This window comes from Perna viridis, chromosome 1, assembly GCF_037379345.1.
Source record: "Perna viridis isolate PV_CMFRI_1.1 ecotype Kerala chromosome 1, ASM3737934v1, whole genome shotgun sequence".
NCBI classification, from domain to species: Eukaryota; Metazoa; Mollusca; class Bivalvia; order Mytilida; family Mytilidae; genus Perna; species Perna viridis.
Window position 1 is genome coordinate 31,158,719 of NC_142445.1, and position 15,515 is coordinate 31,174,233.

The 15,515-nt window shown below is 32.1% G+C and overlaps 2 protein-coding genes across 2 annotated transcripts; one reads left to right on the plus strand and one right to left on the minus strand.

Annotated features, from left to right (window-relative positions):
* Window positions 1–3,435: 3,435 nt before the first annotated feature.
* LOC148628354 (uncharacterized) lies at window positions 3,436–11,882 on the plus strand. The gene is made up of 4 exons (XM_088586085.1): window positions 3,436–3,555; window positions 5,085–5,160; window positions 10,694–10,869; window positions 11,062–11,882. Exons 1-4 carry the CDS (start codon window positions 3,516–3,518, stop codon window positions 11,313–11,315), a joined length of 546 nt encoding a protein of 181 aa, XP_088442211.1. The 5' UTR covers window positions 3,436–3,515; the 3' UTR covers window positions 11,316–11,882.
* Window positions 11,883–12,944: 1,062 nt separating this feature from the next.
* LOC148628355 (uncharacterized) lies at window positions 12,945–15,035 on the minus strand. Its single transcript, XM_088586084.1, has 2 exons — window positions 14,868–15,035; window positions 12,945–14,201 (listed from the first exon to the last, which is right to left on the minus strand). The coding sequence occupies exon 2, from the start codon at window positions 14,011–14,013 to the stop codon at window positions 13,081–13,083; it is 933 nt and encodes a 310-aa protein (XP_088442210.1). The 5' UTR covers window positions 14,014–14,201; window positions 14,868–15,035; the 3' UTR covers window positions 12,945–13,080.
* Window positions 15,036–15,515: the final 480 nt, after the last annotated feature.

Below are 15,515 nucleotides of genomic sequence, written 5' to 3' on the forward strand. Positions count from 1 at the left end.
CTTATCCTCCCGGTGTACCTTGTCCATAATCCAAGTTTTTAATGGAGTCCGAGTCGCTCATTTATTTTTGTTACTTTGTATGTATTATTTTAGTTACTTAATGTTTTTTGTTGTGTATGTCTGTTTTCCATGTTTGGTCTTTGTCCCTGGATTACTTTCTTTTGATTTCCGCTAGAATCTTGGTTCCCTTGATTACTCTTACAAATTGTCCCTCAAAAATGACATCATACATACTTATTATATGTATATTTGTAATGTGTAATTTTGTGATTAAGTATGCATCATTCAAAAAAAATTAATTAACCATGAAGGACAAAAGGAAACTTACCTTGTTTAGTAAGGCTATTGACTTTAGAATTCAGAGTCTATATTTCCTTCTTTAAATCCTCTAGACCTTTCATTTTTCTTTCCATGCGATCAAACTGTTTAACGAACATCCAAATAATTGGTTTGTTTAATGAGTTATCAGTATGCCTCTTGGTCAGGGTAGAAAGCGCATAGGCTCTGAAAAATACAAAAGAAATTATTGGAATTATAAAAATAAAACTATTGGTACGTATTTTCAATTTCCGTATCTTGATAACTTCTGCTCTTCTGAGATTCTTTTTTTTTACAATTTCTAATACATCTACCAACTTTCCTAGAACCAATGTTGTAGTAATTAAGTAGCACTCCTACTAAGAATTACGCAAAATGTGATACATGGTTGGAAAGCCTGCGTATTTTTAGTTTTGATATTTTGTTTGAATTGCCATAGCAAGCAGAAATTAACATTCGGTTTTTCATATAAACCGTGTACTTAAGAGATAAAAATTATATAGAATGCACTATACATTTCAAAATTAAGAGAGATTACTCTGTAAATAACACTAAATTACAACAGAATCTTTAGATTTTCAGTGTTGATTATCTCCTAAGAGCAGTCAGATTGGAATGAATAATTACTTATTTCATAATAAAGACCCATGACACAACTAAATTACAAAAATAAAAATATGTAGTCTGTTTAAGGGTGTATCATATATTACAATATTTGCATGATTCTTACAAAGACAGCTACTTAAACATTTTTGAAAATGTTATAGGTTCGGTCTTACATATGTTACGGTTCAATGTTTCAATCATATTGATTTAATGTTTTATTCGTTTTGTATACTTTTGCCTATCATACAATAGTTTTTTCATACATGCAAACTCAATTTTAATTTCAGGTATAGGGTATGTAAGTCTCGTTCTAGTTTAATTTTCTTTATGACGTAAAAAATATCGAAAACCGACGACCGATCTGCGTTTTATCGTTTACTTCCGGGTACCCGAAACGCTGTAAAACAATGCAAAATCTTCTATTTTATGTATTCTCTTAATACCTTTATCATGTAGAAATAGATATTTGTCAATTTTATCGGTATTTTTTACATAAAAAGATGTTTTGCTCTTAACACTGAACTCAACGCTCTCTAAATGACAAGTCTCTATGCTTTTGAAAGGTAGACAATGACCCATTCTCGTGAAATCATGGGGTTACATGACGAGACTTACATACCCTATATTCAGAACAGCATAATTTCAATTACTTCTATGTTAAATACAGTGCACGATTTCTAAACTGAACCCCTTTTGGACTTTGAAATTGGTTCGGTAAAGACGTGTATTCGATTTATCAATGTTCAAATTACATTTCAACTAATACAAACTGAAAGTGACTTTCAAGTGTCTGTGCTTTGAATTATTCAGGGTTTTACTTAACGCAACTTTCACAGTGCCATAAACTTAAGAACCCATGAGAAATTTTTAATACATGAATGAAAATTATATCCGTTCGTTTATATTTTTTATATTTTGTGACACAGTGAATGGTCAAGGTTTTGAAGTTAAAGGGTAAATAAACAATTATAAAAATGCATTATTTTATTAAAACTAACTGCTTTCATTTGATTAAAATGGTCACATCTAGATCTCTGAATGTATATAAAGTCATGATTTTGATTTTTTTTTAACGTTGTAATTTAATTAGTTATAGGATTCCAAAAGATAAAGTATTTGGTTCCACAGAAAATAAAATTTTGTATGGTTCAATATCGTGCCGTTATCAAAACAGGTGGGAGTACAATAAACAAGTCACATTGTTTTGTTTGTTTTTGTTTGTTTTTGTTGTTTTTTTTATCTTTTTTGTTTTTGGGTTTTTTTGTTTTTTTTTTTTGTTTTTTTTTTTGTTGTTGTATTTTTACTAGATGGTCTTTCTTTATTTTTAGGGAATTTTTTATTATTATTTTATTTTTATTTTATTTTATTTTATTGTATTATTATTTTTTTTTGTTGATGGGTTGTTCCTTTTTTTCCCCAGTTTGTTTCATTGCAATAAGATTGTTCTGATTAACTTAGTAAAATGTTTTAGCCACACACAATACAATCAATCAAATCATGCTAATTATAACAATCTAAAGAAGCATTGATGTTCAATTTTATGTTTTATGGAAGTTGACGTCAGGTTAAGACTGTTATTTATCAAGGATATTAAAAAAGTCTTTTTCAGACTATAATTGGATTGGTATCATTACGCTTTTACAATTTACATGATTGTTTTACTCATCATTTCCCATACGTAGTATTTTGACGTATCAACGTCCCGTTTAAATATTACACACAAAAAATCAATTTTAAAAAAAAATACTAAATCCCTTAATTAAATGCACTGACTGTTATAAGCGTACTTCAAACGTGTCATTCTACTCTGACATTTTTTAAGTATTTCTCTGTCAAATAATCAGTCAAAATGTGTATAAAGTTTGACACATGAAGAATAAAAACGCAGAGATTTATTGCATTATATTCATTTAAACTTCATACCATCCAGATAACCATTAAAGTGTTTGTAAACTTTACTGTAGCTCAAATTTAGTTGAAATGTACAGTACTATGCACAAATGGAGGGATATTTCCCCGCATCTTTTGCCTATATAATCAGTCAAAAATATTTATGTCACAGATGCTTCAGGATGAATTTTAATAATTTTTCGGTTGATTTCTAGATGTATTGAATATATTTCAGTCATAAAAGATCAAATTAAGATCAGTGATGTGCCACCCATTGCCTGATTCTTACACAGAATGGTACTTTTATGCAATTTTTTTTAAATTATAGGGAATAATGGTAAGCTGATCCACTGAACGCACTCCTGTGTGTTCTTCATTTAAACAAATACCATTTTAATTTTCCGAGTCAGCATATATTTTAAAACTAACATAGGATGGTTGGTATACAAGGGGAAACCACTATGGTTATGTTTTAACTCAAACGGACTGTAACTGGAAAGTTTGAATTTACCGTAAAAAAGTTTCATAATTTTTACGTATCGTGATATTTATTATTATACTAATTAACTGTCAAGTGAAAACAAAGATATAAAAACTGAACAGAAACTATTGAAATGCAATCATACGTGAAGTTGTGACAAAAACAATGAATACAGTGTGTCTAAAAATAAAAATAATCATTGTTTAAATTTGCTTTAAAAATGGAGATTTATAACCGAAGAATAATAGTTGTACTTTCAGGTGAGGTTATTTATTTATCAAAAAATATGAAATATATACACATCATTCACTTTGTTATTATTCAAACTCCCCTTTAACTTAATAGTAACTGTATAGTTAAACATTTCATCATCCCTTCGGTGCTCGTAAAAGTTTCCTATCCCATCACCTCGAAAAATTATATGCCTAAAAGTGGATGTAGTTTTATCAAATAGTAATTTGTTGATTTAATGTATCAGTCATAATCAAATTAGTTGTGAAAAGTCTAATCAAGCTCAAATATGTATCGGGGTCTGAAAACTTCCCAACGACGTTATAACTGTCAAGATTTGGTTGTTACGTACTTCGCGGAACTCAAACTGGTACCGCTGTGACATCTAAAGCAACACCGGCTGCACTGAGTCCAGCGCCTAGACCACTCGGCCAGCTAGGCTTATTAAAATAGCTTTTGCTGGCCGGGCGATTTTTCCTCGAAGGTTCAATGTAGTACACAATATACGGTAGACGGGACAGCACATCTAGGTGTTATGTGGGATAGAATATTACAAATGCATACATACAACTCAGAATTATTAAATCAAATCTTCACTGATACTGTGAAGATAGCATACTTCATTATGTGAGCATATAAGGGTCTGGTTGAAAACTTCTCAACATTTGCATACCAGTTTTTGGTGGTTCAATTTTTATGTCAAGTCAAAGTTAAATCAGTGTTTTACATTACATAATGTGACTGCGGAATAATCACTGAAATAAGTATTTTCTGCATAGACGAAATCATACTAACATTGTTTATAAAGAGATTCTTCAAAATGGTAATATTCTCCACTTGAAGAAACTGGCTTTATTTTTTGTGCATTTGTTAGCACATCCGCGTATCTTTATATAAAGTTTATAAATTGCTGCAGCAAAATATGATAATAGAAAACACAATGATATAGACTATTCGCGAATATATTTTATATTCTTATTTCATTAATACTAGGCATTGATAAGTGGATAAAAGATATGTATTCAAGTGAAGTTTATATTTACAAAATTATCTGGGCGGTCATCTACGACGAGACTTTTACATGCATTAGTACTGGGCACTTATAATTCTGATGTCCATTATACTCAGTCTTTTCTCCGCAAAAACTCTTAAAATAGACTGTGACCTTAACATATAAATACTCTGCTCATCCCATATACATTTTCGCATGTGAATGACATAAATATTTACTTTACTTATTAATTACATTTTATGACCAGAATAAATGTTTATTTTTGTGTTATATATTTATCTAGAACACACACGGGTGCGCATGTAAAGAAGGTTGAAACGTGCGGTGTGATATTTTTATTTAGATTCGAGGTTAACAGTAAAAATATGTTTTGAGTTTTCTAGGTTAAGTATTTTTCAAACATATTGATGAGAGTGTAACAAACATATAATAGAGTGTAATGCCTCTGCTTATAATAAAGTATAATATCTATCATACCTTGTATGTATGAATGCTAAACTGTTGCATTTTACCCTAGTTATGAATTCAATTTTGTTTTTACTTCAGTTTTGTATGATCTTTCCGTAGTTCTAGCCGACGCTGATGACAATTGTGATGACGATAAAAATGGTGAAAGCAACAAGTAAAATATTACTAATATTTCAGTTAAACAGTTTTTACAGATAGGATAATACGAAAAACCAATCTTGTGACACAAATATAATTAAAGATTTCAAATTTGACTATACTAGGGTTTAAAATGCTGTTGTTTTATCATTTAAGTAGCAGTACGCCTAAGAATCATGCAATTTTCACTGTAAGTGATTTATTGATGTCAGATATTTTATCCGAATTGACTTTAGATCAGTTGGATATATTGCAAAAACAATACATAAAATGAAAAAAAAAATGAAAAATATTTTCACCGTTACGATAGCAACGACCACTCCTTAACCACCAATTTAGGGCCTAATTATAAAAAAAAACATCACAATTTGAATGTAATTTTATATATCTAATGGTGGAAATTTGTCAAACTATATAATTATATTAATAAAGTGTGTCTTAAGGAAAACAATTTACAATAAAGTGTAAAGCAATCTGGTTGGATTAGATCTGGTTACTATATCAACCAAAATTCTTAATTTTTGACATTTTGAAATATACGAAACTAGGCTATGTTCAGACCCGTTTTGCCAGCACTAGAAAGAAGATATTATCCAAACGTATGCATAGATGTGTAGCAAGATCTTCCCGCTGAAACATATCAAACATAAAAATATGTAACCTATCTTCACTTTTTTGCTCATCTGGACCCGAAGTCACCACCCATAAAGACTTTTCTTCTTCTTAACGCTTTTCAAACTAACATTGTCCAGACCATAACATTTTTGTCTTTTGACCTAGACTTCTAATATTTGATAAGTTGGTATATCCTCTCAGGGCAGAGTGTCGCGTACCAGAGTAGGTGAAAATAACAAAATAATTGGCAAAATACCATACAAAACTTTGTCTCGGCCATAATGTTTTTTGTCTTTTTACCCAGATATCTGATATTTAGTATGTAAGTAAATTACATTACGGTAGAGTGTAATGTTCTAGATAGGATGATTTTTTACCTTGACCTTTGATTCCAAGGTCAAATGACATACAAAATTTTTTGCCAAATACCATACAAAATTGTGTCTGGGTCATAATTCTTTTGTTCTTTTTACTTAGATATCTGATATTTGGTATGGGGTTATATTTTCTCAAGTCGAGGCGTCATGTACTAGAGTGGTTGACATTTGAACTTGACCTTTGACCTCATGGTCAAATAACATACCAAATTTGGACGTCTTTCATACAAAATTTGTCCAGACCATAATTTTTTTTGCCTTTTGACCTAGACTTCTAATATTTGGTATGTTGGTATCCTTTCGGGGTGGAGTGTCACGTACCAGAGTAGATGACATTTGACCTCAACATGTAACTTCAAGGACAAACAACATACAAATTTTGGCAAAATATCACCCAAAGTTTTGTCTGGGCCATTACTTTTTTGTCTTTTTATCTTAGATATCTGACATTAGGTATGTGGCTATTTCACGCTAAGGCGGAGCGTCTTGTGTGACGAATGAGCAAGTCATTTAAGACAATTTAAACGACGGTAGGTGTTAATAAAGTCGTAGAAAATATTTTTATTTAAATTGTAACAGTATGTTATTTATGTGACGCCGAGTATAAATCAAAATATATTAACAGGGTTACTAAGCGGAAAATGTACGTCACAATAACCTAATTCTTTATCGGCGTGTGAAATGTATGCAAAATTTCAGACAGTTCTTGTGTTTCTATAAATGGGAAATAAATGATCACACATAAAATGGTTTTTGAATGATATTCAAATTTATTTCAATATGATTAGGATACAAGTATTACCCTAAGGTCTTATATATATAAAAAAGACGAGACAATATCGATTTTCCTATTGTTTATTTTCCATTCCTAGACTGTGATATTCCAAAAACACCCTCCTACGGTATTTAAATTTACAATTGGTCTGTTTTGCTGATATTTGTAATAAAGTGTCAGATTTTATTTAACACAACAGAATACTCGCAGAAAAGCTTTAGCACCAAGGGGTACCGATTTCAAAAACTTCTATAGACGTTTATGAAGTGTTTTCACCGTTACAAAATTTCCTCATGATTTAGTACTTCTGGTATCATACATGTACCTCAATCAATATAAAAGGCATGATCATGTAACTGAAGTTGTATACTGATGCATTAAGGACAGCGAATCAGCATCAAACCGAAAGGTAGTATCTACAACCTATAATTTACATTTCTTTGACTTTGTTAAAGTTTATTTCTGATCTCATGTATTGGCAATAATAAGTAGAAACTTGTTCTACATTTTATAATTATACAATTGATTCTTAAATGCCAAGACAAGATTAAATGTATAATTATATGTTACCCATGTTTGGTTCACTCACAATTTCTAGACAGCTACAAGTAATACATGTAGGGCAACAGGCTAGTAAACAAACATATGTTCTTTTCTAGCTCACCTGGCCAAAAGCCAAGTAAGCTTATACGATAACTTGGCGTCCGTCGTCGTCGACGAATTTTCAAAAATCTTCTCCTCTAGAGAACTGTCCACAAAATGACCGTTGGGATTCGTGAAAAACATAGCCACCGTTACTAAGAATAGAACATAGGGGTCTAAAGGCATGTTTTTTTCAAATAACCGTTGCTTTAGCGACATTCTGGCAGGGGTAATATTAGTCAGCATCCACAGACCTATGCCGAAATTCTGAAAACAATATTGACAACCGATGTAGGAGACATGACCCCTAAAACAGCTTTTTTGGCATTCTTCGTATGTACAACTTTGAAAATATTCTTCTCAAAAACCATTGTGGTGAATTCAATTAAAGTTTGCATAATAGTTTCGTAGGGTATTCCACACAAAACGACTGTTGGGATTTTTGATCCATGAAAAAAAAACATAACCCCTGTTACTGAAAACATAACATAGGGGTCAGAAGAAAATTGTTTGCAAACAACTCAAAGGTTGTTGCCCTTAGCAAAATTCTTGCAGAGTAATATCGTTCAGCCTCATGAGTACCGGAATTTTCAAAATAATTTATCATTTGATCCAGGAGTTACAGCCCCGGAAACAGTTTTTGCCAGTTTTTGCATGAGCAACTTCGTAAATCTTCTTCTCTAAGACCATTGTACATAATTCAATGAAAGTTGGTGTATTTGTTCCTTAGGGTATCCCACACAATATGACTGTTGGTATTTTAATCCGTGAAAAACATTGCCGCCGTTACCAAAAAATAGAACATAGGAGTCAGAATGCAGTTTCTGCAAATAACTTAAAATTTGTTGATTTTTGTAGGGATTATATTGTTCAGCATCATAAGACAGACCAATCCCGAAATTTTCGAAACTATTCGTATACTAATGTACGAGTTATGATTCCTGAAACAATTCTTTTTCTTTGAAAATCTTCTTCTCTAAAACCATTTAAGATCATTTAATTGAAAGAAAGCATATTAGTTCTTTAGTGTATTTGAGATCGAAATGAATTGTGATTTTTAATCCATGAATATGTATGGCTGCATATACTAAAAACGGAACATAGGGGTTTAAATAATTCAAAAACTGTTGCCGTCAGCATAATCTGGTTCAGGTCATAAATGCTATTAAACGCATTTCCTGCATTTGACTATTCATTCAGTTATAATTAACTTAGCCTGTCTCATTGTCAATTTTTTTCTAATGAGCAAATGATAAACTAGGTGAACTATTCAGACTCTCTTGAGCCTCTAGTTATCCATTTATAATAGTTCTATGATATATTTATAAATGTTGATCTTCAAATTGTTCTTATCTAAATTTCTGCCACCAAATCCATGTTGAGTAAATCACAGTATAGAGACATTATGTTTAAACAACAAAATTATAAAACATTTTGAAATTTTCTATAAAACAGAATCTACATGTTCATGTTTATGAGAGTAATCAAGGGAACCAAGATTCTAGCGGAAATTAAAAGAATGTGATCTTGGGACAGTTTGATAAGGAGATGTGCATTTCAGTAAAACATGGGATGTCATGTCAAGAGAAGATCAACAAAAACAAGAAATATTATTCTAGGGTGTAATTGAATTCTCTCGGTATACAGAAATTAATTAAACAAATTTAGTATCAGTCATACGACATCCGTCCTCATTAATACTAGGTCAAAATTTGGTATGTTATTTGTCCATGAGCTCAAAGGTCAAGTTCAAATGTCAACCACTCTAGTACATGACCCCATACCAAATATCAGATATCTAAGTAAAAAGTAAAAAAATATGGCCCAGACAAACTTTTGTATGGTACTTGGCCCAACATTTGTATGTCATTTGAACTTGGAGTCAGAGGTCAAGGTCAAAGGTCATCCTATCTAGAACATTACACTCTACCTTAATGTGATTTACTTATATACTAAATATCAGATCTCTGGGTAAAATGGCAAAAAACGTTATGGCCAAGACAGTTTTGTACGGTATTTTGCCAAAATTGTTATGTTATTTAACCTTGGGGTTAGATGTCAAGGTCAAAGGTCATTTACATGAAACATTACTCTCTGTCTTGGTGTAATATACTTAAATGCCAAAGATCAGATATCAAAGTAAAAAGACCAAAAAGTATTGGCACAGACAAAATTATATATCGTATTATGCCAAAATTTGAATGTGATTTGACCTTGAGGTTAAAGGTCAAGGACAAAGGTCACCTACTCTGGTATGCAACACTCTGCCCTGAGAGGATTTATCAACATATCAAATATTAGAAGTCTAGGTCAAAAGACAAAAATGTTAGTTTGAAAAGCGTTTATTAGAAGAAAAGACTTAATGGGTGGTGATTTCGGGTCCAGATGAGCAAAAAACAAAGATAGGTTACATATCTTTATGTTTGATATGTTTCAGTGGAGAGGTCTTGCTACACATCCATGCATACCTTTGGATAATATCTCCTTTCTAGTGCTTGCAAAACGGGTCTGAACATAGCCTATTTTTGTATATTTCAAATGTCAAAAATTAAGAATTTTGGTTGATATGGTAACCAGATCTAATCCAACCAGATTGCTTTGTACTCTATTGTAAACTGTTTTCCTTTAGACACACCTTATTAATATAATTATATAGTTTGACATATTTCCACCATTAGATATATACAATTACATTCAAATTGTGCTGTTTTTGTGATAATTAGGCCCTAAACTGGTGGTTGTTAAGGAGTTTTCATTGCTATGGTGACGGTGAAAATATTTTTCATTTTTTCAGTTTATTTATTGTTTTCCAATATATCCAACTGATTTAAAGTCAATTTGGATAAAATATCTGACATCGATAAATCACCCACTGCAAGATTCTTAGGCAGACTGCTACTTAAATGATAAAAGAACTATCATACCATATTTCACAGTTATTGTGCATGTTTTTGTATACAATATTTGTTTTGTTGATTTCTTTTGTTTGGTTTGTTTGGTTTGCTTTTGCTTTTGTTTTGTTTAGTTTTGTTTTTCTTTTAGTATTTTATATTTAATAACATAGGTTTCAGCCCCTCTTAATAAGTTATATATATTGTGGTAGACCTTTTAGTTGATAACCAATTTTTGTAATATTTTAGAATTAGTGTTGGTGCCATTATTGCAGTATGTGTAGTTGGAGTTATCATTGCCATGGTAACTGTGTTGTTATGCTTCCATGAATGTTGTTCAAAACCAAAGAAAAAAGTTAAACCCCAGACGATTTCAGTTACTGAATTAGATTCCCATAGAGTTCCTCCAAGTCAAGTCATTCCAAGTACGTTTGATAGTTTATTTTCTCGCAGACCATTTGTGTGCTTCGTGTGACACTGTTAGAAAAAAAGATTATGCTCTAGGCTTTAACAGTACTTCAAGATTAAGTTCGCACTACAAATTTGAACACTTTAGTTGTTACGTGCATAACTAAGTTTTGCTCAGATCTGACCAAATTGAACATTTTCTTTTTTAGCTGCACCTCCAGCAGCATCAATTAGATTCCCTGTTGACCCTCCACCATATCAGCGTTTTGATAATGAAACACCCCATCGTATCGGAAGGAGGGGCCTAATCCATGACAATCAATCACGTTTACTATTCAGTCGATATTTGTCACCGATTAGTTCATCTGGATTCCAAAGACATCCACCCCCAGATATAGCGGAGCTTAGATTCAACAACAGGGGGCCACAAACAGGAACAGAACCACCACCTTATAGTGAATAACAGCTTTATATGATTTGATTTATTGAAAACTAATCAGTTGAATGATACGAGTTGTCGAACTAAAGTTAAAGTACCATAACATTAATGATTATTCTTAATTCAAAATTGCAAAGCGAAGATATAAATCAGTCACAAATTTATAAACAACCAAGAAAACAATGACGCTATAAATAAATACATGATAGAAGCGTTTTTAAAAAAAATTATAATTCTTTGATGTACCATTAAAAAAAAACAATACAATTATGCTTTTTTCGGGGAGGCAATACAGTATACTGTATCAAAATCTGATCTCAGATGGAACCTAGCCATCTCATCCTGCTTCATTTTACAATTTATGTGATTGGTACAATTCGTACATGCTTTAACATTCCGTCCGTCAACTTTTAATCCTAACTAATTATGCTATTTAGGGCAATTTTTAAAACTGAGTTGAAACTTCGATTTTGATTTTGATTCTTTTTTTTTGTATGTTATATTTCATTTAAAAATTTATCTGAAAAAAAAATTGATCATTTATGACTATTTTGAAAAATGTTATTTACTGAATAAAGTATTTTAAATTTCTATCGTCATTGTATTGATACTTATCAAACATCAGTTCCAATTTCTTTTTAGGAAAACACTAGGTAAAAATAGACGTGTAATTGTATTTATTTTACAAACCAAGTGTGGGTGTAACAAGTTTGTTGAGTATGCATGCTCAGAGGCTTTTAATGACTACTGAACTGATGTGGTTGGGCTGTACTGTTTCGTATACAAAACTGACCTGGACTAATTTGACTCTGGTTTATCCCGCCATTCATATCAGAAATGCCTGCACAAATTCAGAACCGTTGCCATGGTTTCCAACTTTCGGTTTTTTACCCTGATATTGCTAATTGTTATGATACGGATTTTTCTTTGTTGATTACTACCTAGATTTTATCAGTTCGATTATTTGGTAGTTACCCTTTTTCCGTAAATATTTTTCATGTGATATTCATGTTAATCGAGCTTCACATGAAATTCATGTGAACTTCATATGAAATTAACGTGATTTTCATGAGAAATTCACTTAACGCTATTTTCATGTGAACAATTCACGTGAATTTCACGTGAAGGCTCGATTCATCTGAATTTCACGTGAACTCTGTCACAACTCAGATGAAAATCATGTGAAATTCGTCTGAAAATCATGTGAAATAATTTTGCCTGTGTAGTAGAGTATCGTATGTAGATAGCTGACAATAGTTGTGGAGATAAAGGGTGTTAAGTATATGGTTAAGCTTTCCAAAAAATGCAGGTCCTTACAAAGATCGGGGTTTCTTCCCTATACCAACTTTCCGTAACGGAGTTATGGTCTTAAATTCAGAATCAGAGTAAAATTGCAGATGATCCATTTTTGTAAAGATGAAAAAATGTATTGCATAGTTGTTTGTTCTATGCAAATTACATTTTCCGTTATTTTGACGTTACGTTGCATTTCATGAAGTTTTATTAATTTTGTAACAATAATAATTAACTCATGTTTATCTTTTTCTGCCAACAGAATAAACTTTCTTTATTTGACTTTAAGCATACCTTTACGGAATGCAAAAAAAGTTGTAAAATTGAAATGGAAAAATACTAATGTAAAATTCAGCCAAATTCATTATGAAGAGAACACAGTCACTAACAAATAGTCATTCCAAATCATAAAATTGAAAATCCCTAAATAAAACAAAACTATGCATGTAAAGGATTAGAAGAACTTCTGTAAAGTAATACAGAGAGCATTTATGATTTACTTCTGATCTTGATTGTAATAATTTATTGACACATGTAATGTAATGTATTCAGAGAAAAAATCAGCAGGTTCTTTCGACATACTAGTGTTTAATTGTGGTCTGTCTAGTTTCATTCTTCTTTTCTTTTTTACAGATTTTTTAAATCCTTTATAATGAGTAAGCCCAAGAACTATGATTAATAACACAAATAAAAATCCTAATGACCCACCCGCTGTAGCAGAGTAAATGGCGAAAGTACGATCTGCTCCTTTGTTATCAAAACCAGATTCTGTGGTTATATCACTGACCATTGAACTACTTTGATGGGTACTCTCAGTAGTTGCTTGTGATTTTTGTGTCGGTGATTCATTTGCTCTTTGGGACGTATTGTCACTTAAATTATTAGTTGTTGTGCTATCCACCTTTCCGACACTTGAGCTATCGGTTGTGGTGTCCACTGTTTCGACACTGGTGATATCGGTTGTGCTCTTCACCGTTCCGACGCTTAAACTTACGCTTGTTGTCTCTACCGTTCCGACACTTGAAATATCAATTGTGGTCTCTACCGTTCCGATACTTGAGCTACCAGTCGTCGTGTCCACCGTTTCAACACTGGTGCTATCTGTTGTGCTTTTGACCGTTCCGGCACTTGAGCTAACTGTTGTTGTCTCTACCGTTCCGACACTTGAGATATCAGTTGTGGTCTCTACCGATCCAACACTTGACCTATTAGTCGTAATGTCCACCGTTTCGACACTGGTGCTATCGGTTGTGCTCTTTATCGTTCCGACACTTGAGCTAATATTTGTGGACTCTACCGTTCCGACACTTGAGATATCGGTTGTGGTCTCTTTCGTTCCGATAGTTGAGCTATCAGTCGTGGTCTCTACTGTTCCGACACTTGAAATGTCAGTTGTGGTCTCAACCGTTCTGATACTTGAGATATCCATTGTGGTCTCGAACGTTCCAACACTTGAGATATCAGTTGTGGTCTTTACTGTTTTGACACTTGAGATATTGGTTGTGGTCTCTATCGTTCCGACATTTGGGTTATTAGTCGTGGTCTCTACTGTTCCGACACTTGAGATATCAGTTGTGGTCTCTACCGTCCCGATTCTAGATTCAATGGTTGTTACCTCTGTCGGTATAACAAAAAAATGTAAAAAAGAAGTGTGAATCCAATTTATTTTTCAAATACTTTTTTTATAATAATTATCCACTTGTAGGTGCAGTAAGTTTATTTGCGAATACAATTTCGATAAGGCAAGTGAAGTTCATATTTTTTTGTAAATTTTCGTCCTTACTAGAAATGAAATAATGGGATACTTCTGTTTCAGAAAAAAATATGTATCAAACAATTGGTGAACTATAAGTAATGGTAAATAATCTAAACAAAAAAGAGAGAAAAACAGATATACAGATATAAAAAATAGACATTTTTTAGAAGAACATGTATGAAAAATTGAGTAATCCTAATCATCCAACCGAACTTAATGCCCGAAAGAATAAAAACTATACAAGTTATACAAGATAGAAGGCTTTTTCTACCAGTTTTGATGGACAAAGTCCTAAAAATTGTTGCAAGCTTTTTAATTGCATGTGTAATTCATATGCTCGGGTGGATTAATAGTTTTGAAAGAAATAGACAGAAGAATTTTCTTTGTGCAGCGCAATCTGTTACGCCTTTCAAATGAAGCATGATCATTACAAAGAAAGTATATTTGAAAAAATTAAAACGCATCATTGCCCCAATAAATATGTAAGGTTGCAGGGTCACAGGAAATTGGGATTAAACAAAACTTACCTCGAACGAGGAGAACAGCACATACTTGGTCTGATGATTGCCTTCAATAAAATGAAAGGCAATAAGTAGCACTCCAGATAATAATAATGCAAATTGTGATACATAGTTGTTCATACGCAGTCGGTATTGAGTTCGCCATGACTCGTAATTCCCATGATGCTGAACAAAGGCAACGTAACCGATGGAGCGTGCAACCTCGCATTCAATTGGACAAAAGTGATAGCATTTCGAAATTCTAGGCTCCATTAGGGGTTTTGATGTCCACAAAATTTGAATTATGAAAAATCTTTTATATATTGAATAATTGGAAACACCTTACTTGTTCTTGAAATAGCACATTGATCACACAGTTCAAAAATCTAAATCGGATTTGGAATGAACAATGCGAGAAAATGCGTAGGCTATCTTTTTAAAGGTATTACATTGTACTTGTTATTTTTCATATTTTTTTAAAATTATGGTAAAAATAAATTTACGTGATTGTGTCTTAGGAGATAAGTTACAGAATGCATTGTAGAATTCAAAATTTTGTAAATGATACTAATATACAATAGAAACGAATGGATTATCGATGTGAATTATTTCCTAAACCAGACAGGCTGGAATGAATAAGTATTAGTATACATTTCATCATATAGACCCATGAAG